This window comes from Chlorocebus sabaeus, chromosome 11, assembly GCF_047675955.1.
Source record: "Chlorocebus sabaeus isolate Y175 chromosome 11, mChlSab1.0.hap1, whole genome shotgun sequence".
Lineage (NCBI taxonomy): Eukaryota > Metazoa > Chordata > Mammalia > Primates > Cercopithecidae > Chlorocebus > Chlorocebus sabaeus.
In genome coordinates, this window is record NC_132914.1 from 48,221,629 (window position 1) to 48,244,904 (window position 23,276).

The 23,276-nt window shown below is 44.2% G+C and overlaps 1 protein-coding gene across 3 annotated transcripts in view; it reads left to right on the forward strand.

The window, feature by feature from the left end:
* The first annotated feature begins 1,579 nt into the window (after positions 1-1,579).
* The window catches only part of DIP2B (disco interacting protein 2 homolog B), a 255,438-nt gene continuing 233,741 nt past the window's right edge, over positions 1,580-23,276 (forward strand). The window contains exon 1 of one of the 3 annotated variants that reach the window (XM_008003223.3): positions 1,580-1,835. In XM_008003223.3, the coding sequence (XP_008001414.1) occupies positions 1,736-1,835 (100 nt within the window). In that variant the 5' untranslated portion in view covers positions 1,580-1,735. The remainder of the gene's footprint in view (positions 1,836-23,276) is intronic. The other 2 variants (XM_008003222.3, XM_008003226.3) reach the window with 2 other exon arrangements.

A 23,276-nucleotide genomic window follows, 5' to 3' on the forward strand; every position in this document is an offset into this window, starting at 1 on the left:
AATTTTAAACAAACGTTGTACTTTAGAATGGTTTTAAATTTACTGAAAAGTTGCAAAGGTAGTACAGAGAATTCCGGTGTATGCTTCATCCAGTTTTTACTTTTTTTTGTTTTTTTTTGAGACGGAGTTTCACTCTTGTTGCCCAGGCTGGAGTGCAATGACACCATCTGGGTTCACTGCAACCTCCATCTCCCGGGGTTCAAGCGATTCTCCTGTCTCAGCCTCCTGAGTAGCTGGGATTACAAGCACATGCCACCACGTCCAGCTAATTTTTGCATTTTTAATAGAGAGGGGGTTTCACCATATTGGTCAGGCCGATCTCGAACTCCTAACCTCCCGTGATCTGCCTGCCTCTGCCTCCCAAAGTGCTGGGATTACAGATGTGAGCCACCACCGCCCTACCGTCACTTTTTTTTTTTTTTTTTTTTTTTGAGACAGTTTCACTGTGTTGCCCAGGCTGGAGTGCAGTGGCCGTGATCTCAGCTCACTGCAACCTTCGCCTCCCAGGTTCAAGCTATTTTCCTACCTCAGCTCCCCCAAGTAGCCGGGATTACAGGCATGTGCCACTACTCCCGGCTAATTTTTGTGTTTTTAGTAGAGACGGGGTTTCGCCATGTTGGCCAGGCTGGTCTTGAACTCTTGACCTCAGGTGATCCGTCCACCTTGGCCTCCCAAAGTGCTGGGATCGTAGGTGTGAGCCACTGCACCCAGCCTTGGACCCTCTTCATATTAAATTAAAATTAATGTTTTTGGAACACCTATTTGGCCATATACTGAGGAGGATGAGATAAAGTAAGTTCCCTCCTTGTAAGTCGTTAGAATTATAGAAAGAAAGAAGTGGAGCTCCTCTCCATTGTCTTTTCTTTTTCCTTTTTCGTTTTTTTTTGAGACGGAGTTTCGCTCTTGTTGCCCAGGCTGGAGTGCAATGGCGCGATCTCTGCTCACTGCAACCTCCGCCTCCCGGGTTCAAGGGATTCTTCTGCCTCAATCTGCCCTGAGTAGCTGGGATTACAGGCGTCCGCCACCACGCCCGGCTAATTTTTGTATTTTTAGTAGAGACAGGGTTTCACCATGTTGGCCAGGCTGGCCTAGCATTCTTAACCTCAGGTGATCCACCTGCCTCGGCCTCCCAAAGTGCTAGGATTACAGGCATGAACCGCCGCTCCCGGCCTGCCATTGTCTTTTTAAAACTGAAACAGAAACAGAGAGCTCCTGGCAGATAGGACCAGGAGTCGCAGTCAAGGAGGTGGCCTGTGATTAGGTTTTTATAAATGGGCAGGTATTAATCAGGGGAAATGGAGTAAAGGACACGACAGACATACATTGGAAAAAGTAAGGCCTGGGGCCCCTAAAAACTTGCTCGAGAGTAAAGGTAAATGCTATGTGTCCACACTACTGTGGTAAAGCCGACGGTCCATACCATGAGCCCATTTCGCAGCAGGGAAATTCTGTTGGTGGGCTTGGGCCCGTCGTTCTGGTAACTCCCAAGTAGAGGGCGCCATAAGCATGTGCGTCCTCAGTCTGACTGGGCTGTGGAGGCGGTGCGTCCTCCTGGCCCGGGGGCGGGGCCGTCGCGCTCACGTGACCTTTGCTGATGGCGGCGGCGGTGGCGGCGGCGGTGCTGGTGGCGCTCGGCGGCCGGAGCCGGATCCTGTAGCCGGGTGTGGGCCCGCGTCGGTCCTTCCCTCCTTCGGCCCCCTCTCTTGTCTTCCGGAGTGTGGCTGGCGGAGCCGGGATGGCGGAACGAGGCCTGGAGCCGTCGCCGGCCGCGGTGGCGGCGCTGCCGCCTGAAGTGCGGGCGCAGCTGGCGGAGCTGGAGCTGGAGCTCTCGGAGGGTAGGAGCCGGGCGGGGGAGAGGGCGCCCGGGGCCCTGCGGATCGCTGCGACTCGGGAGACAGGTCCCCGCCGCGCGCCCTGGCGGCCGTGCGGCGAGGGGGACGAGGGTGCAGAGAACCTGGCCTGGCGCTCCACGACCATCTTCCCTCCTCTCCCACCCTACTAAGTGGTTTCCTGTGGCTTTCATTGTTTTCCCATGAAGGGGACTAAGTAAGGGCTTGTGGGAGAGGTCCTCCCGAGCCCACACTGCTTCTGCGCTTCCTGCGCCCCAAAACCCGAGACAAAGCTGCGCCCTCCCGCTTCTGCCCAGGCGTCTGGGCCAGGTGGGGTGAGGGGGAGGGCTGCGAGGAGGGTGGCTGACAGCTTTCTCCTTTCCTCTCCGCTTTTCTTGGAGGGCTCCACGCCTTGTTCCAGCCCCTTTTCCCCTTTCGAAAAGAGAAAGACACATGGGAAATCCGCAGCAGTATTTCTTCTCTTTCCTTTAACAATGCGCGATGCCTCCTCAGTGACAGGAGTGAGACAGAGCGGGTGAGCCATTGAGGGTCCTAGGGAGATGAGAAGCAGTGGCATTAACCCAGAGAGCCACTCGGTGCTGCTTTTAGACCACCTTTGTCATAAGAGGTTTTTTTTTCCTGGTGCCTGTTATTTGGGCTGAATTTTCCGCATGTGGTCACCTTTTGGAGTCTTTGAAGAGGGAGAGAGAGGAGGCTACCGGTTACTTGCAAATCCTGGCCGGCATTCTTTCTTTTGACAATGGATTGGGACAGGGAGGGTTCGATTTTTCAGAATTTAAAAAAATGGGATAAATCAAGCCACTGTTATTAGAGAACTCCTTGTACAACAATGAGCGAAACACAGTGCTCCGTTGTGGGCCATGTGATCAGGCTTGTTGGGCAGTTGTGATCAGTTCTCTGTAAAGTTCCTGTTTTTATCACTAGCTGCCCCTGAGACAAAAGCAGCATTTTTCCAAGCTTGATACCAGTACTTTGGTTGTGTCTCCAGAGTTGCATATTCTTGAGTTCCTTGTGGAAGGCCCTCTTCACTAGCATTTTTCAAGTGGATCAAAAACTCTTGATTGGAAAAGAAGAATGTGATCAACTCCCAGGATCTTATTAAACATTACTTATTGTTTACTTATTAAGGCATTATGGTTCCCTCCCCTCCAAGAATCCTTTACAATGAAAAACCAAAAGTAGAGTTGAATGTTATAAATCCTGTTGGGCATTGAAGGAAATAATTATTTTTAATAACCCTTTTAATAACCTAATGTATAGGGAAGTGCTGTTTTTACGTGTACTTAACTATCAACATGTTATTTTTCAATTAATCAATTCAATTTTCAAGCTATTCTTTGGCCAGCCCCGGGAATCACTGGTATTAATTAATTTGTTTCTGTAAAGTGTTTGAGAAGATAGGAATCCTTTGCGTTTGTCTGCCCAGTTATACCTGTTTGAAATATTCACCAGGTGAATCCATTTGCCATAGACTTGAATGGCTGAGGCTTAGTTTGTTTAGATGTAAATTTCTTTAAGTTCCCCCGCCCCGCTTCGAAAATTGAGAGGCTTACCATCATTTCTGTCTCTCAAGATAACTCATTCTTCTCCTAAAGCGTTGACATTAAATCTGTGTTGACTTGCATTAAAATCTGACTTTTAAAACTGCTATATGAAAGTAACAAATCAGCTAGCTTTGATTAGTCAGAAAGAGAGAGGTTTGCCTGGATGCTTGCGTCAGAGGGAGATTAAAAATAGGAGTTGATTGCTTTCACACGGAGAGGGAAATCCTGGAAGCTCCTTATTCTGGGTATATCTCTTTCCAGCTGATTGTTGTTTACATCTCTGGGTGTTTCTAGACATCTCTAGAATGTCTAGAAATATTCTGAGGGACTATTTCTAGGACCTACACTGATTAGCTCACCTCTCTCTCCTTCAGAAAGGTGTGAAACTTCTTCAAATTGTGAATGCCAAGGCTTAAACATTTTAAGGACAAGTGCGTGGTTTGCTTTCCAATGAAGGATTATTTTGGTTGGCATCTGACTTGGTTTGAATTTGTTTCTTATAGATTTATACTACACTTCTCGTATTTCATCTATTTTAGCAATGGATGACTCTGGAAAAAATACAATTGAAAAACTTGGGCCTGCAGTGTCAGCATATTGGTCATCTTTCTTGCTTAAAGTACAGGGGACGGTTGGCTGGAGTAGATAGACATTAGGAATTCAAGTGAAGTTAAAATAATCCAATAGTCCCAATATCTGTGTAGTATGGTGTTATTTGTGATGTCTGTAGCATATTTAGAGCTAAGTTTTGTTTGTTTTGCATTTTCTCTACAGTTACTCTGCTCTAACATAAGTACTTTGCTTTTTTTGTTTTAGATGCTTTTCTTTTGTTTGCTTATTTGTTTTATTTGAGATGGAGTCTCACACTGTTGTCCGAACTCAGCTTACTGCAACCTCCGCCTCCCAGACTCAAGCAGTTCTCCTGCCTCAGCCTCCCCAGTAGCAGGGATTACAGGCGAGCGCCACTACTGCCGGGCTAGTTTTTTTGTATTTTAGTAGAGATGGGGTTTCACCATGTTTACCAGGCTTCATCTTAAACTCCTGACCTCAAATGATCCACCCGCCTCAGCCTCCCAAAGTGTTGAGATTACAGGCGTGAGCCACCGCTAAAGATGCTTTTAACTGTGTGTTTATCATGCCTTGCTGACATTGGTGCACTCATTTCTCTATTTTCATTTTTTTTTTTTTTTTTTTTAGGTTCAGGCTGTCATTGGTCCTAATCATAGCAATAATCTGAGCTGTTTGCTGTTAAAGAATTTTCTTTGTGCTTGCCTGTATTTTCAGCTGCAGGCTTTGGTAATAGATCAGCCAACTCTGTGCTGAAATGCAGGTTTGTGCCTGCTTTGGGCTCTGCCGCAGAGCGTGTTGCAGAGCCCTGTGATGTGTCTGGTGCTTCAGGCAGGTCACCAGGCATCTTCCTGGTTAACACCTGCTTCTACCACAAAAAGAACAGGCTGAAACTGCCTGGAAATCGTTTAAAAATTGAATTTTCATATAAGGGTGAGCTTTTCTATAGATGAGTTGAATAGGTGGAAGGTTTCTGCAAGTATTTCTGTGACTGAAATTTTTAATGATCCACATATTTTATTATTATATCTTGACAGTAAGCTCTGTTGTTTGGACTTATGTATATGGTCTAGTCAAGTGTATGCACATAAAATAGCACTAATGGGGAGAATTAATTTGCTTAAATCTGTCTAATAATACATTATATTTGTGTAATGATCTTTTTGTATATTGTCATTTGAGCTTCACTAAACGTCAATAGATAGAATAGGTATTGTTACCACCCACCCCCGCTTTCTTTTTTTTTGGCTTAACAGAAAGGAAAACTTGTACTTGGAAAGATTGTTTTGTCTAAAGCTGCATACCTAATAAGTATCATTATCCTAAGCTGTCATGTGATGATGATAGTGGAATGATTTAAATATCTGTGCTGTCATTGCACAACTTGTTAACTAATTTTTACTCTAAGGAAATGCTACCAAACAGTTCTTTTTTTTTTTTTTTTTTTTTTTTTTTGAGATGGAGTTTTGCTGTTGTTGCCCAGGCTGGAGTGAAATGGAGTGATCTCAGCTCACTGCAACCTCTGCCTCCGGGGTTCAGGTGATTCTCCTGCCTCAGCCTTTCTGAGTAGCTGACTTTACAGGCATGCGCCACCATGCCCGGCTAATTTTGTATTTTTAGTAGAGATGGGTTTTCTCCATGTTGGTCAGGCTGGTCTCGAACTCCCGACCTCAGATGATCCACCCGCCTTGGCCTCCTGAAGTGCTGGGATTACAGGTGTGAGCCACTGTGCCTGGCCCTAAACCGTTCTGTACCACAGTGTTGATTCTCTCTCTCTGAAATCTCTTTCAAATCCCATCACTTACGCATTCAGTTCAGCAGATGTGTATTTTGTGCCTACTGTGTGCAAGTGAGCAGGATACCATGGTAGCTTTCAAGCAGCTCTGAGTCTGGCAGGGAAATCATTGAAAAATGCCGACAAAACAGTCCATAACCATGGTGGAGTTATGTACACAGGCTGCCTTCTAAGAAAAGAGGAAGCTATCTGCTTTATTGTTGTTGTGAGAGACAGAAGAGAATTATAAATACAAGATTGGATTGTGTGGCTAGCAGAGAGGGCTATAATTTAGCCCGTGCAGATCAGTCATAAGCGCAATGCAAAGAAGAATGTTCCCATACTTCTGTGGCATGCAGGAAGGAGCTCAAGTCTTTCAGTGTCTGAGAATAGTCCAAAGATGACAACTGGAAAGGTATTTAAGATAAAATAACACTCACAGGAAGGGATCCTCCCTTTTCTTGTTTGAACACTTCTCTGAGCACAAACAGTAAACATAGTCCCATCCTCCCTTTCTCCTGCCTGTTTCGTCATGTAGCTTTGTGGTCCTTAAAGCATGGCACAGGGTCTACCATGAAGGCAAAGGGATAAGAGAAGGCTGACTTCCTAGGAATTGCAGTGACTTTTCTTTAGGAATGGGGAAGAGGTGGGAGAGTTGAAGAGGAAGAGGAGGAGATGTTGGATACAGTCTCAGAAGGGGGCAGGTAGACTTAAGCCACCATAAAACTGGTAAATCCCTCCTGCTTTACCTGTCATGGGAAACGGGGCCACTTCTCCCAAAATACATAGCTTAGTCATAGATTCATAGGCTACACCTTTATCAAAGTTCTATCTAAGCAGTTGTGACACCTGATGCTAGGAGTATTAAGGAAAGCAGGAATGTATATTTATAAATAACCAAGAATGGGCATTATCTAAGTGATCTACCTCCGGAACTTGCGTGTGTGTTTTTGGTGGGCAGGAGCTCATCTTCAGAATTACTGTCAGAGCCTGTGACACATTCCTTTGAAAATCCTCATGGTGGCAGATTTCAGTTCTTTGAGGGTAGAGTTTCATTTATAGGTCACTTGGAGTCAAGTAGAGAAAAGCTGGTTAATATTCTTTTGCAGCCCAAACTAGTTGTGACTGAAAAAATTAGAGTGATTATAAACTGATTTTAGTTGTGATTGTCAAAAAATCAGAATGATTGTAAACTGGTTTTTAGGGCAGTTCCAGAAGAGAAGTTACAGACAAATTCACTGGAAGAATGATTCACCTTATTGAAAAGAGTGGCTTGTTTGGATATCCTTGTTCTGGTGTGTATTTTGAAAAATTAATCTTGTTTGACAGCCCACAGCATTGAGCTCGATTTTTGAATAAGATAAATCATTAACATGTCACGCTTAGCTCAGCCCTTGATTGCAACTTTCTGTCCTAGCCTGTGTAAGACTTAGCACTTTAAGGTTGAAAGTTCATGTGACTGGCTAAAAAGGGCCTTCATACTATATTTGTATTCTAATTACTAGAGTTCTCCATGGTTCTCTCTCATGTGTCTAATTCAGGGGTATTCTTTGAAATGCTCCTTCTTGCTTATATGCAGTTTCTCATAAATCTTTAAGGATTCCGCTAAAGTACCACCTTTTTTTTTTTTTTTTTTTTTTTTTGAGATAGAGTTTCACATTTGTTGCACAGGCTGGAATGTAATGGTGCAATCTCAGCTCACCACAACCTCTGCCTCCTGGGTTCAAGCAATTCTCCTGCCTCAGCCTCCCGAGTAGCTGGGATTACAGGCATGTACCACCACTTCTGGCTAATTTTGTATTTTTAGTAGAGACGGGGTTTCTCTATGTTGGTCAGGCTGGTGTCGAACTCCCGACCTCAGGTGATCTGCCCACCTCGGCCTCCCAAAGTGCTGGGATTATAGGCATGAGCCACCGCACCTGGCTTTTTTTTTTTTTTGAGATGGAATTTTTCCCTGTCGCCTGTGCTAGAGTACAATGGTGCAATCTTGGCTCACTGCAACCTCTGCCTCCTGTGTTCAAGCAATTCTCCAGCCTCAGCCTCCCGAATAGCTGGGATTATAGGTGCCCTCCACCATGCCCGGCTAATTTTTTTTATCTTTAGTACAGATGGGGTTTCACCAGTTGTCCAGGCTGGTCTTGAACTCTTGACCTTGTGATCTGCCTGCCTTGGCCTCCCAAAGTGCCGGGATTACAGGTGTGAGCCACCACACCAGGCTCAAGTACCACCTTTTTGTAAACCTATCCCTGACCAGTGTGATTTCTCTTTTTTTTTTTTTTTTTTTGAGACAGGGTCTCAACTCTGTCGCTCAGACTGCAGTGGCGCAATCTCGGCTCACCACAACCCCCACCTTCCAGGCTCAAGCGATTCTCCTGCCTCAGCTTCCCCAGTAACTGGGACTACAGGCAAATGCTACTACCATCTGGCTAATTTTTATATTTTTAGTAGAGATGGGGTTTCACTATATTGGCCAGGCTGGTCTTGAACTCCTGACCTCAAATGATCCATCTGCCTCGACCTCCCAAAGTGCTGGGATTACAGGCATGAGCCATGGCACCGGGCCAATCATATATTTTCTAAGTATTTAAATTGCTTTTTATTTTATCTCTTAAAAAAATTTTTTTTAAAGTAGAGATGAGGCTGGGTGCAGTGGCTCATGCCTGTAATCCCAGCACTTTGGGAGGCTGAGGAGGGCAGATCACGAGGTCAAGAGATCAAGACCATCCTGGCCAACATGGTGAAATCTCGTCTCTACTAAAATTACAAAAATTTGCTCAGCATGGTAGTTTGTGCCTGTAGTCCCAGCTACTCGGGAAGCTGAGAGCTCCTTTTGCCTTGGTTCTCCCAAAGTGCTGAGATTATAGGTGTGAGCCACTGAGTCTGGCCTTAGCTCAATGTAAGCTTTTTTTTTTTTTTTTTTTTTTTTCTTTTTTTTTGAGACAGAGTCTTGCTCTGTGCCCCAGGCTGGAGTGCAAGGCATGATCTCTGCTCACTGCAACCTCCACCTCCCGGTTTCAAGTGATTCTCCTGCCTCAGCCTCCTGAGTAGCTGGGATTACAGGCTCTTGCCACCATGCCTGGCTAATTTTTGTATTTTTGGTAGAGACAGGGTTTTGCCATGTTGGCCAGGTTGGTCTCAAACTCCTGACCTCAGGTGATCCTCCCGCATCGGCTTCCCAAAGTCCCAAGATTACAAGCTTGAGCCACCACCGCACCAGGCCTCAGTGTAAGCTCTTATAGAGAGGTCCTTCGTATCTGAAATTTATTTTAAATAACTTGCAACTATTTATTTCTTATGTTGTTTTAAGAATATTATAAGTTTTTGGTCATTTCAATTTGAATTGAAAAATAAAGTCTCTGTCTTGGGGACTTGATCTTGGCGTAAGGTATTATTGTGTAATCATTTGAGAAGCACATATTTTGACATTTGGTGGGCCTGGGTTGAAGTTCTGGCTGTTTCATTTATTGGCTCTGTGACCTTGGACAAACTGTCTAACCTCCCAGGTATGAGTTTTCAACACTTAAAAAAGGAATGACGGTGGGGTGCAGTGGCTCCCTCCTGTAATCCCAGCACTTTGGGAGGCTAAGCTGGGTGGATTGCCTGAGCTCAGGAGTTCAAGACCAGCCTGGGCAACATGGTGAAACTCCGTCTCTACTAAAATACAAAAAAATTAGCTGGGCGTGGCGGCGTGTGCCTATGGTCCCAGCTGCTGGGGAGGCTTGAATTGCTTGAACCTGGGAGGCGGAGCTTGCAGTGAGCTGGGATCATACCACTGCACTCCAGCCTGGGCGACAGAGTGAGACACCGTCTCAACAACAACAACAAAAAGGTATGACACCCTCCTTAGAGATGTAAGGAGGTTTAAAGTAAGAAATAGAAAAGCCGAGTGTAGTGTGGCATGCAGTGAGTGCTCAGCACATGTAATCTTTATTGCTGCTGATAGTGAATGGACGCATGGAGACTTGGCAGTTTTTAATATCTTGTGTTACTTAGTATAATAAGGTTATATATGAAGTGATGAATGGAATCAATTTGTGATACATTTTTTAAAAGTAAGGCTTCACTCCATCATCAGTTGTTCCTGTTGGCACCTATACCCTTAGTCCGGCACCTGTTGGGTCACTGCGAGCAGTTGATTAGAGCAGAAGACTTGCTGGTCTGTTTCATACAGACATCTCACATATATACATTTCTGAACCTACAGGTTCAGGCAAGTGCCTGTGACATGTAAGCTTGGTTTCTGAGACTTAGCATCTACAAGCTATGAAAAGGGACATATGGATGTTTAGAATCTTCAGAAACTATGGTTTTTACTCTTCCGTTTCTCATCCCCCACTTGTCCTCAGTGAACACATCCTTTTAGTTCCTCTTTTAAAAGTTTTCTGGCTGGGTGCGGTGGCTCACGCCTGCAATCCCATTATTTTGGGAGGCTGAGGTGGGCGGATCACCTGAGGTTAGGAGTTCGGGACCAGCCTGGCCAACATGGCGAAACCCCGTCTGTACTAAAAATACAAAAACTAGCCGGGCATGGTGGCAGGTGCATGTAATCCCAGCTACTCTGGAGGCTGAGGCAGGAGAATTGCTTGAACCCGGGAGGTGGAGGTTGCAGTGAGCTGAGATCACGCCTCTGCACTCCAGCCTGGGAGACAGAGTGAGACTCAGTCTCAAAAAAAAAAAAAAAGTTTTCTTGATCTTCTTTTCCTTAGAGTTTATTTACCACCAGCCTTCTTGAGTCCTCTCAGACTTAATTGGTCTGATTATAGTCTCTTTTTAGCTCTAGACTGATCTTTCATCTTTTAAAAATATTACTTTTATTTAAAGCCATTGCTAAATCTAAGGCTCTGTCACTCAGTTGTCTTTTTTTTTTTTTTTTTCTTTTTCTTTCTTTCTTTTTTTTTTTTTGAAATGGAGTTTCACTCTTGTTTCCCAGGCTGGAGTGCAATGGCACGATCTCAGCTCACCATAACCTCTGCCTCCTGGGTTCAAGCGATTCTCCTGCCTCAGCCTCCCGAGTAGCTGGGATTGCAGGCATGCACCACCACACCCTGCTAATTTTGTATTTTTAGTAAAGATGAGGTTTCCCTATGTTGGTCAGCCTGGTCACAAACTCCCAACCTCAGGTGATCCGCCCACCTCTGCTTCCCAAAGTGCTGGGATTACAGGTGTGAGTCACCGTGCCCGGCCTTTTTTTTTTCCTTTTCTTAATGACAGTCTTGCTCTGTCATTGAGGCTAGAGTCCAGTGGTGACATTGTAGCTCACTGCAGCCTCTAATTCCTGGGCTCAAGTGATCCTCCTGATTCTGACTACAGGTGTGCGCCACGATGCCTGGCTAATTTTTTCTTTTCTTTTCTTTTCTTTTTTTCTTTCTCTTTTTCTTTCTTTTTTTTTTTTTTTTGAGACAGAGTTGCCCAGGCTGGAGTGCAGTGGTGCCATCTTGGCTCAAAAACACCCTCCTCCCAGGTTGAAGTGATTCTCGTGCCTCAGCCTCCCAAGTAGCTGGGATTACAAGCATGCGCCACCACACACCACTAATTTTTGTATTTTTAGTAGACACAGGGTTTTGCCATACTGGCCAATGCCTGGCTAATATTTTATTTGACTTTTTTGGTAGAGATGGGGGTCTCCCTATGTTGCCCAGGCCGATCTTGATCTTCTGGTCTCAAGAAATCCTCCTGCCTCAGCCTCCTAAAGCACTGGGGTTACAGACATGAGCAATTGTGTTGGGCCTCAATTATCTTTGAATTCTAAGTTTCCTAAAAGTGGAGATGGTTTCCTATATTCTTTACCCTTAGGGTCTAAGTTAGTACTTTTGTACACATCAAATGGTCCATCTCTTTTTGTTGATTGTTTATATCACAGAGGATTGAGAGTTTTTCATATCTTTGTGTTTATAGTGCATAAGATGCTTTCTGGTGTGGATGCTCTTTTATGAGTAAGACAGGTTCTGAGAGGCCATTTCTTTGGAAATTCCATAGTGTCACAGCCGTCTGAATCTTTGGATACATGGGTTGGATTCATTGGACCTGAAAACTCTAAAATTACATGCAGGATTTTTTTTTTTTTTTTTTTGGTTGAGACAGGATCTTATTCTGTCACCAAGGCTGGAGTGCAGTGGTGTGAACATGGCTCACTGCAGCCTTGAACTCCTGGGATCAAGTGATCCTTCCATCCCAGCCTCCCAAGTAGCTGGGGCCACAGGTATGCGCCCCCATGCCCAGCTAATTTTTTTAATCTTTTGTAGAGATGGACTCTTGCCATGTTGCCCAGGCTGCTCAAGCAGTCCTCCCACCTCAGCCTCCCAAAGTGGTGGGATTACAGGCATGAGCCACGACACCTGGCTGTATACAGGATTTTGAGTGTGAGTACTTATGTGTCTTTTTTGGGATCTAGGTCTACAACTTTCATCAGTTTCTTAAAGACAGCTATGAAGCAAAGTTAACCAAGACTATGCATTATCACCTTTCATTCTCACTAGTTTATAAGGAAGACCAGAGTCCCTCAGCTTCCCTCCCCAACACTTGGCAGACTCATCTGTATCAGTTCCACCTGTATCCCCTTTCTTTTCTCAGAGGAAGAATTGTCCTCTTCCTCTTCTAAGGTCTGTCCCTCCATGTTCTCACTCTCATCCCTTCTCTTTTGAGATCTTGGGATCTCAGTTTATTGATTGATCTATTCATTTACAGTTTCTCTCTGTTTCTTTCATCTTCAGCCTCTCATTTAACACTTTGCCCTTGTCTCCTTGCCTTCAGCCTATATATTTGTTCCAGCTTCTCCCATCTTTATTTTATGTTTTTGAAACAGGGTCTCACTCTGTTGCCCAGGCTGCAGTGTAGTGGGGTGCTCACTGCAGCCTTGACTTCCTGGGCTCAAGTGATCCTCTCACCTCAACCTCTCAGGTAGCTGGGACTACAGGTACATTCCACCATGCCCGGCTAATTTTTACATTTTTTTGTAGCAACAAGGTCTTGCTTTGTTGCACAGGCTGGTCTTGAACTCCTGGGCTCAAATAATCTTCCCACCTCAGCCTCCCAGAATGTTGGGATTACAGGCATGAACCACCACGCCCAGCCTCCCAGCTTTAAAAAAACACACACACAAAACTTTGCCACAGTCTTGCATGAGAATATGCTTGCTTTCATGTGCTGGCACTCTCCCTCTCTCAAGCCTAAAAGGTGTGGCCTGTATTTCCTTCCTCTTATTTCTTACCTTTGCTCACTGCTCAGTCCATTTCCCCTGCCTTATTAAGTCTGTGAAACAACTGTCTCCAAGGCTACCACTGACTCCCAATTTCAGACTGCAGAGAACCTGCTGGATATGGCGTCTCTTTCTGCGGCATTGTACACTGTGGACTTTTGTTTTTTTTGAGATAGAATCTCACCCTGTTGCCCAGGCTGGAGTGCAATGGTGCAATCTCTGCTCACCGCAACCCCTGCCTCCCAGGTTAAAACAATTCTCCTGCCTCAGCCTCCCAAGTAGCTGGGATTATAGGCACCTGCCACCAGCTAATTTTTGTGTTTTGGTAGAGATGGGGTTTCACCATGTTGGCCAGGCTGGTCTCAAACTCCTGACCTCGTGATCCGCCCTCCTTGGCCTCCAGAATGCTGGGATTGCAGGCGTGAACCACTGCGCCCGGCCCTATGCTGTGGACCAGTGTCTTCATAAACTCTTCCTTTCCTAACCTTTGTGTCATAGTTTCCTTCTGGCTTCCTAACCTTCCTCGTGCTCTCTCTGGGGTTTCTTCTCTTTCTTTCTCCTGATGAGGGTATTCCTCAGATTTGTGTCTGTTCTTCACCTCACTTTACATACACAGATGAGTAATCTCATCTGTGCCCAGGACTTCAGCTGTCATGGCTGTGTACATGGTTCCCTAGTCTGTATCTGTAGCCCTGACTTTCGTCTACTCTAGACATTCCATTGGTTCCCCCCATGCTAACTTGGTAACTCTGTTTCAACTTCTTCCTCCACCCCTGCTCCCACCTCCCTGCTTCGCAGATATCTGTATTTCAGAATGTCCACTTACTATCTCCATCCATTTCTGCTGCTATGACAACATACCTTAGACTTGGTAAATTATAAATGATAGAAATTTATTGCTCACAGTTTGGAAGCTAGGAAGTCAAAGATCAAGAAGTCAGAAGATTTATTGTCTGATGAGAGCCTGCTGTCTGCTTCAAAGATGGCACCTTCTTGTTGCATCCTCACATGGTGGGAGGGGCAAACAGGCTCCCTCAAGCTTGTTTTATAAGGGCACTAAGCCTGTTCATGAGCACTCCTCTTTCATTACCTAATCACCTCCTAGAGGCACTGTCTCTCTCTGTCTTTCTGTGTTTCTATCTTTCTCTGTCTCTCTCTCTCTTTCTCTCTTTCCCTCTTTCTTTCTCTTTCCCTCCTTCCCTCTCTCTCTTTCTTTCTTCCTTCTTCTTTCTTCTTTCTGACAGTCTTGCTCATCACCAAGGCTGGAGTGCAGTGGTGAGATCATAGCTCACAGTAGCCTTGGATTCCTGGGCTTAAGCGATCCTCTCACCTCAGCCTCCCAAGTAGCTGGGATTACAGGCGTGTGCCACCAAACCTGGCTAATTTTTTATTTTTTGTAGAGATGGGGTCTTGTTACGTTTCCCAGGCTGGTCTCAAACCCCTGGCCATGAATGATACTCCCACGTTGGCCCCCAAAGTGCAGAGATTATGACTGTGAGCCACTGTGCCTGGACCCCATCTCTTAATACTATCACTTTGGGGATTAAGTTCCAACATAGGAATTTTTGGGGGACACTGACATTCAGACCATAGTAACTTACTGAAATCAAAATATGGAGAGTCATCCTTATATTCTTTATTTATTTATTTAAAAAAAAATTTTTTTTTTTTTTTTTGAGATGGAGTCTCGCTCTGTCACCCATGCTAGAGTGCAGTGCGCAATCTCGGCTCACTGCAAACTACGCCTCCTGGGTTCACGCCATTCTCCTGCCTCAGCCTCCTGAGTAGCTGGGACTACAGGCACCTGCCACCATGCCTGGCTAATTTTTTGTATTTTTAGTAGAGATGGGGTTTCACTGTGTTAGCCAGGATGGTCTCGATCTCCTGACCTCGTGATCTGCCCAACTTCGGCCTCCCAAAGTGCTGGGATTACAGTCGTGAGCCACTGCGCCCGACTGAGTCATTCTTATATTCTAAAAAAAAATTTTGTTTTGGCTGGACGCGGTGGCTCATGCCTATAATCCCAGCACTTTGGGAGGCCGAGGTGGGAGGATCACCTGAGGTTAGGAGTTCGAGATTAGCCTGGCCAATGTGGTGAAACTCCATCTCTACTAAAAATGCAAAAATTAGCTGGGTGTGGTGGCGGGTGCCTGTAATCCCAGCTACTCGGGAGGCTGAGTTAGGAGAATTGCTTGAACCCAGGAGATGGAGCTTGCAGTGAGCAAAAAAAAATTTTTTTTTTTCCTGCCAGCACGCCAGGCTAATTTTTTGGAATTTTTTTAGTAGAGATAGGGTTTCACCAGGTTAGCCAGGATGGTCTTGATCTCCTGACCTCGTGATCCACCCGCTTTGGCCTCCCAAAGTGCTGGGATTATAGGCGTGAGCCACTGCACCTGGCCAAAAAAAGTTTTTTTTTTTTTTTTTTTTTTGAGACGGAGTCTCGCTCTGTCGCCCAGGCTGGAGTGCAGTGGCCGGATCTCAGCTCACTGCAAGCTCCGCCTCCCAGGTTCACGCCATTCTCCTGCCTCAGCCTCCTGAGTGGCTGGGACTACAGGCGCCCGCCACCTCGCCCGGCTAGTTTTTTGTATTTTTAGTAGAGACGGCGTTTCACCATGTTAGCCAGGATGGTCTTGATCTCCTGACCTCGTGATCCGCCCGTCTCGGCCTCCCAAAGTGCTGGGATTACAGGCTTGAGCCACCGCGCCCGGCAAAAAAAGTTTTTTAATTGAAATTTTTTTTTTTTTTTTTTTTAAATAGAGATGGGGTTTTGCAGTGTTTCCCAGGCTAGTCTCACTCCTGGGCTAAGGTGATTCACCCGTCTTGACCTCCCAAAGTGCCGAGATTACAAATGTGAGCCACCTTGCCCAGTGATCCATATTCTAATGAATCACAGAGTCTTGTTGTTTCTACTTCCTGTTCTCCATGCCATTCCAGTGTTAGTTGAGGCACTTATTTCTTGCTTAGACTAATGAGGTAGTCTCCTAACTCGTCTGCCTGTCTCAGTCTCTTCTCCCTTCAGTATGTCCTTCTCTACCCTGTCATTGATTGATCATTCTGAAACACAAAGCTAATTGTGGTATTTTCCCTTTTAAAAACTTTTCCTTGGCTTCTCCCAGTCACAGGGTAAACTCTAAGCATCTTTCTTTGTATATGAAGACCTGCCTGCCTTTTTAACCTCATTTCCTCCTCTGTCTATATTTGTTCTCTGCTCTCTAGTCATGCCAGATGACTTGCACTTCCCTGAATACACTGTGCTTTTTTTCACTTGTATGCTTTTGTGTACATTGCCATTCTCTAAAACGTCTACTCTGGCATGTTCTTCCCCTTTTTTTTGCCCAGTTAACTTCTGTTTCAGTTTCCTGTGAGTTTCCAGTTAACTTCTGTTTCATTCCAGTTTCCTTCTCTAAGCTCTTTTAAGAAGTTAAATCTCTGTATAAGTAATCATCAGTTAATTGAGAACTTATGATGTAATAGGTCCTGTGCTTAGCACTTCATATACCTTGCCTGCCTGGTAAGTAGGTGCTGAATACATAACCTCTATTATCATAATGATGAAGAGGGAACTGAGGTAGCAAAAAGCACCTGAACATTGCATACAATGTATCTTCCCATCTGTGGTTACACATTTCCCCATAAGGTAGCATTCTGGATGCACCAGACTCGGAAGGAGCAGTGAATTTAGGAGTCATGCTGAATTGGGTTCACACCCTGTATGGTCTTGGGCAATTTTTTGTTTGTTTGTTTGTTTGTTTTTTTGAGATGGAATCTCTCTCTTGTTGCCCAGGCTGGAGTGCAATAGCGTGACCTCGGCTCTCTGCAACCTCCGCCTCCTGGGTTCAAGCGATTCTCCTGCCTCAGCCTCCCGAGTGGCTGGGATTACAGGCACCGGCTACCATGGCCGGCTAATTTTTATATTTTAGTGGAGATGGGCTTTCACTATGTTGGCCAGGCTGACCTCAAGTGATCGCCCACCTCGGCCTCCCAAAGTACTGGGATTACAGGCGTCAGCCACTGCACCCGGCCCTTGGGAAAGTCTTTGAAATGTGTTTCTAATCTTAACAACTCCTAGAGATAGGTATGCAATTTCTGTACAGTGTGCTGGGATTGGAAACCAAGTCTTTTTGGTTCTAAGCCCTGTAGTGTTTCCACACGGCCGTTTTGTACTCCATCTCCTTGAATCTTGTTTCAAGTAGTTTCAGCAGAATTCTCTTCGATCTAAATTGTTTATATCTCATTTTCCTTAGGATACAACCTCTGTCTCTTTTTGTTTGTTTTTTGAGACAGGGTCTTGGTCTGTCCCCCAAGCTGGAGTGCAGTGACGTGATCTTAGCTCAATGCAACCTCAAACTCCTATACACCAGCGATCCTCCAAGTAACTGGGATTACAGGTCCCTGTCACCATGCCTGGCTAATTTTTTATTTTTTGCAGAGACAGGGGTCTCACTTTGTTGCCCAGGCTGGTCTTAAACTCCTGGGCTCAAGCAGTCCTCCTCCTTCCTTGGCTGCCCAAAATTCTGGGATTACAGGCCTGAACCACTGCACCTGGCCACAGCTTCTGCCTTTATTCTTTTGGTGGTAGGGCTCCCTTGGGAGAAGAATGGGCATATTCTATCTTACTCTCAGAGAAAAAGGTATAGGGGTGTAATTTGTTATTTCTCACTGTGCTTTGCAGGAACCAGAGGGGTTAACACTCTGTAGATTATATTTGGAGGGTTTCCTTCAGACCAGTGTAACTACTGGCAAAATGTGACTTTTATTTCTTCTTCTTATTCCTTAAAATTTTTGTAGAGATGTTGTCTCACTGTATTGCCCAGGCTCGTCTTAAACTCCTGGGCTCAAGCGATCCTCCCACCTTGGCCTCCCAAAGTGTTGGGATTACAGGCATAAGCCACTATGCTGGGCCTCTTTTATTTCTTAAAAGAATGAAAAATATGAAGATCATCTATAAAGTGAAAGATAATTTTATATACTTGTCTTTTGTTGTGAAGTTACTTTTTCTTCCTTGGATTGAGATGGAGATGATGAGAAGCTGAAAGGGGAAACCCAGGATGATAATATTTTGGATGCTGCATGGGACAGCCCTAAATGAAAATCCACAGGTCTAGCCTAGCATCCTGGAAAGGTCTGTGTTGTGAACAGGTCTCGGGCTTCTGGGCTATTGATATAGAGTTATACTTGCATTGTGGTGCAGAAAGAGTTTTTAGTCTTTTTTCCCCCAGTATATTTAATGTTTAATGTAAAAATCAGTGTATAAATGAATGTAGATGTTTCTGTGAATGACATGTACTTTAATTGTTTTTTTTTGGAGTTTTGTTTTTTTTTTTTTTTTGGTGAAGGAATAATGCTCTAATACCCTTTATTTTTGGAGGACTGTTGCATCTGCAGGATTTTTTTTTTCCTTTTTCTTTCTAAGGATGTAAGATCATATTGTCGTAAGTTAATCATAGGCTAGAACTTGTGGCTTTTAATTCAGTTCAGGCATGAATAAATTTTATAGTGCTGACCAGTCTTGTCAATGAATCTCTTTTTTTTTTTTTTTTTGAGACGAAGTCTTGCTTGTTACCCAGGCTGGAGTGCAGTAACACAATCTTGGCTCACTGCAACCTCCGCCTCCTAGGTTCAAGCCATTGTCCTGCCTTAGCCTCCCCAGTAGCTGAGATTACAGGTGCGCACCACCATGCTCAGCTAATTTTTGTATTTTTAGTGGAGACGGGGTTTCACCATGTTGGTCAGGCTTGTCTCGAACTCGTTACTTCGTAATCCACACACCTCGGCCTCCCAAAGTGCTGGGACTACAGGCATGAGCCACCGCACCCAACCTAAATCTCCTTTTAAAAAAATCAACCCAGCAAGGAATTGTTAGGTAGAAGCTTCTGATAGTTCTTGTTTAGTAAATCTGTGACAAAGGCAAAGAAACTGTCTTAAAATTTTAAAGAGTCATTCTTGATTTATTTGACTTCCTCTCTGGTTTGGAGAAACTTTCATTTTTAAGTTGAACATGTAGAAAAAGCAGTGGTGTGAGTTTTCCTTCCATAGTTCTTTGCTTGTTTTTCTTCAAAAAGACCAAGAGAAGTACTAGAAAATGAACATCCTGTTAAAAAAAAACTCCATTTGTCAGTTTTCTGAGCTCTGATTTCTAATGTTACCCCTATATCATAGCTATTTTTAAAATAATCTTAAAGTTAGGAAATTATCATTTGCATAAATATTCTCATCTCCCCTAAGTAAGCTGCTTGAGGACAGCACACAGTGTCCTTTAGTGAAAATGCTTTTTGGTTCAGCTAGTGAACGAGGGGATTCTGCCATCAGCCTCCCTATCTACCTTTTTTCTTGCTAGTATCTGACACTCTTCATATGGGTTTCCTCGCTCTTTCTTGACAAGCTCATTCCTGTCTCTGCATTTGTAGCAAGTATTTTCCCTGTCAGGACTGCTTTTTCTACTATTAAAATCCAACCCTTGTTTCAAGGCTTGGCTGATGTTCCTCTCATCATGAAACCTGCTGACTGCTTTAGTACATATTAATCTCTTCTATTTTTAGACTATTGTTATATTCAGCAACAGTTTTTTTGTTTTTTGAGACGGAGTCTCGCTGTGTTGCCCAGGCTGGAGTGCAGTGGCATGATGTTGGGTCACCGCCACCTCCGTCTCCCAGGTTCAAGTGATTCTTGTGCCTCAGCCTTCTGAGTAGCTGAGATTACAGGCGTGCGCCCCCACACCCTGCTAATTTTTGTATTTTTAGTAGAGATGGGATTTCTCCATGTTAGCTAGGTTGGTTTTGAACTCCTGACCTCAAGTGATCTGCCCCCCTTGGCCTCCCAAAGTGTTGAGATTACAGGTGTGAGCCACTGCGCCTGGCTTAATTTTTGTATTTTCTGTAGAGATAGGGTTTTGCTATGTTGCCCAGGCTTCTTGAACTCCTGGGCTCAAGAAATTCACCTGCCTCGGCCTCCCAAAGTGTTGAGATTATAGGCGTGAGCCACCACGCCCAGCCCCCATTTTAAATTTAATTTAATTTATTTTATTTTTTAAAAATGGAGTCTTGCTCTGTCACCCAGACTGGAGTGCAGTGAGTGGCACAGTCTTGGCTCACTGCAACCTCTGCATCCTGGGTTCAAGCGATTCTCCTGCCTCAGCCTCCCAAGTAGCTGGGATTACGGGTATGTGCCACCACACCCGGCTAACTTTTGTATTTTTGGTAGAGATAGGGTTTTACCATATTGATCAGGCTGGTCTCGAACTCCTGACCTCAAGTGATCTGCACGCCTTGGCCTCCCGAAGTGCTGGAATTACAGGTGTGAGCCACCGCACCTGGCCACATTTTTTAAAAATGGAAAGAAAGATTAATAAAAACAAGTAAGGTAATTATTATCTGGTTATTCCAGTTCAGGGTCTGGGAAGGCAGGAACCTATCCCAGCAGCTCAGGATACAAGGCAGGAAGCAGCCCTGGAAAGGACTTTCCATTGCAGGGTGCACACATACATACACACACTCACTTAGACTGGGGCAATTAAATGTGCCAGTTCACCTAATGGACACATCTTTGGGGTGTGGGGGAAACTGGAGTGTCTGGAGAAAACCTACACAGACGTGGGGAGAAAATGCAAACGCCACACGGATAGTGGCCCTGGCTGGGAGTTGATTTTTCTTTTTTCTCAGCCTCTTTGTAACATAACATTGAGTAAAATAATGTTACTTGAGGTCCTGCTTGTATATACATAGTATGTATTGAGAATGACAAGGAATGTGTAATATAAATGCTAAGTAAGGATCCTTGAACTAGAAGAGACATACTGCAAGAGAAAAACTAGTCGTCTGAACGAAACATTCCCAATGATTTCAGCAGAACTCAGATGTTGCACAGGGTAATGTGGGGGATAGGTGGGAAGTAAAAGCATTATTTGATGTCACTGGGATATTGGCAGGGGAAAAATGGGAGTTAACTGCATTGGTGAGGAGAAAAATATTTTATTTATAAAAGTGTTAAAAATTATAAATTACTTCCTAGAATATATTTGGGAAAAAGAGAAAAATTATACAATACTTAAATATTGCAAGAAAAGCATAGGAGCTGTCCTTTGAAGAAAATTGTAAAACTTGAAAGATATAAAAGCAGCATCTGAAAAATCGAAATATATACAGTTGTTCCTCTCTCCATGGGGGACTGGTTCCAGGACTCTCCTCAGTTACCAAAATCCAAGAGCGCTCAAGTCTGCTAAAAAATGCCTTGGTATTTGCATGTAACGTAAGCACATCCTCCTGTATACTTTAAATCATCTCTACATTACTTATATACTTGTATAGTACCTAATACAGTGAAAATACTATGTCAATAGGTGTTATGCTGTATAATTTTGAGAGTGATGACAGGAAAAAAAATCTGTACATGTTCAGTACAGACGCCTTTCTTTCTTCCAACCATTTTCAGTCCGAGGTTGGTTTAATCCATGGATGTGCAACCCAAAGATATGGAAGGACCAGCTGTACCGTGTTCCTGAATGAGAAGACTGTTATATATAAATTTAATGGGAGTCCAATTACAGTTCCAATGGAAGATTCTTTAGGGAATGGAGAATTAGATAAAATGATCTTAGTGTTCACGTGGAAGAATAAATAGAATAGCCAAGAAAATTTAGAAACAGAATAGTGAGGGTGATACTTGCCTTACCACGTATTAGAACAGATTCTAAAATTACTGTATTCAAAGCAGTGTGGTGTTAGCTTTAAAATAGGATGAATGAACAGAATACTATGCCCAAATTCTTATATATATTGCCCAAATTCTTATATATATAGGAAAAACTATTATGTGTGAAAACATACAGCTCAGTTCAGTTGTCTTCCCAATTTCCTCAAATTAGAAAAGATTTTAAATTCCATTTACTAGGACTCCATAGGACATCAGAATATTGAACTTGTTGATATTCTGTTTATCCTGCTAAGAGTAGTACACTGGAGCCAGAAAGAAAAGCCCCTTCCTGCAATGTCTTTCCAGTGCCCTCTATAGACAGGCAAAGCTTAACATCATGGCACTTGTCAAAGGAAAAATATTTAAAGGGCCCATCTCGGTTTTCACAGAGCAGTGAGGGTATATTTGGAGCTGAAGGGCCATAAAGTGGTAACACATCCTTGATTCCTCTCTTTCCTTTAGTCCACCTCTCTGTATCAAGTCCATCAGTGAGCCTTTTTGGTACTACTTTGAGAATATATTTTAAATCTACTTCTTTCCATCCCAAGTCACTGCTAATCATGCCTATGTCATCATATCTCTTGTTTCTTTAGCTCCTTACCTGGTGGTGTCCCAGCTTTCTTCTCTAACCCATTTTCTACATAGAAGCTTTTTAAACTGCAAATTAGGTCATATTACTTCCCTGCTTTATAGCTCTTCCATGAATTCAGTTTGTCTTTAAAATATAATTCAAATACCTTTCCATGGCCTACAAGACCTACACTGCCCTGACCCCTTACCTTTTCCCCTCACCCACTGTGCTTCAGCCACATTGGCTGACTTCTTTCTCTTTTCCTTCCTCCCTTCTCTCCTTCCCTATTCTTCCCTCTCCTCTCGTCCTGTCTCCCTGCCTCCCTCCATCCTTCCCATTCTCCCTTCCCTCTTCCTTTTTTTATTTATCTGGTGTTTATTGAGTGCCTACTATGTGCCACATAGGTGCAGGTGATACAGCAGTGATTAACATGACAAACACCCCTCCCTTTAGGGGGCTTACATTTGTAGCTGTAGACAAAGAATAACAAGTAATATTTATGGCTTGTTAGATGGTAAAGATTATTATTATTTTTTTTGAGACAGGGTCTCACTCTGTCACCCAAGTTGGAGTGTAGTGGTGCGATCATGGCTTAACTGCAGCTTCCTTTTCCTGGGCTTAAGAGATCCTCCCAGGGCCGGGCGCAGTGGCTCAAGCCTGTAATCCCAGCACTTTGGGAGGCCGAGACGGGCGGATCACAAGGTCAGGAGATCGAGACCATCCTGGCTAACACAGTGAAACCCCGTCTCTACTAAAAAAATACCAAAAAAACTAGCTGGGTGTGGTGGCGGGCGCCTGTAGTCCCAGCTGCTCGGGAGGCTGAGGCAGGAGAATGGCATAAACCCGGGAGGTGGAGCTTGCAGTGAGCGAAGATCTGGCCACTGCACTCCAGCCTGGGTGACAGGGTAAGACTCCGTCTCACAAAAAAAAAAAAAAAAAAAAAAAAAAAAAGAGAGATCCTCCCACTCAGCCTCCTGAGTAGCTAGGACTCCAGGTCTGTGCCACCATGCCCGCCTAATTTTTATTTTTTTGTAAATACAGGATCTTGCCATGTTTCCCAGGCTAGCCTCAAACTCTTGGGCTCGAG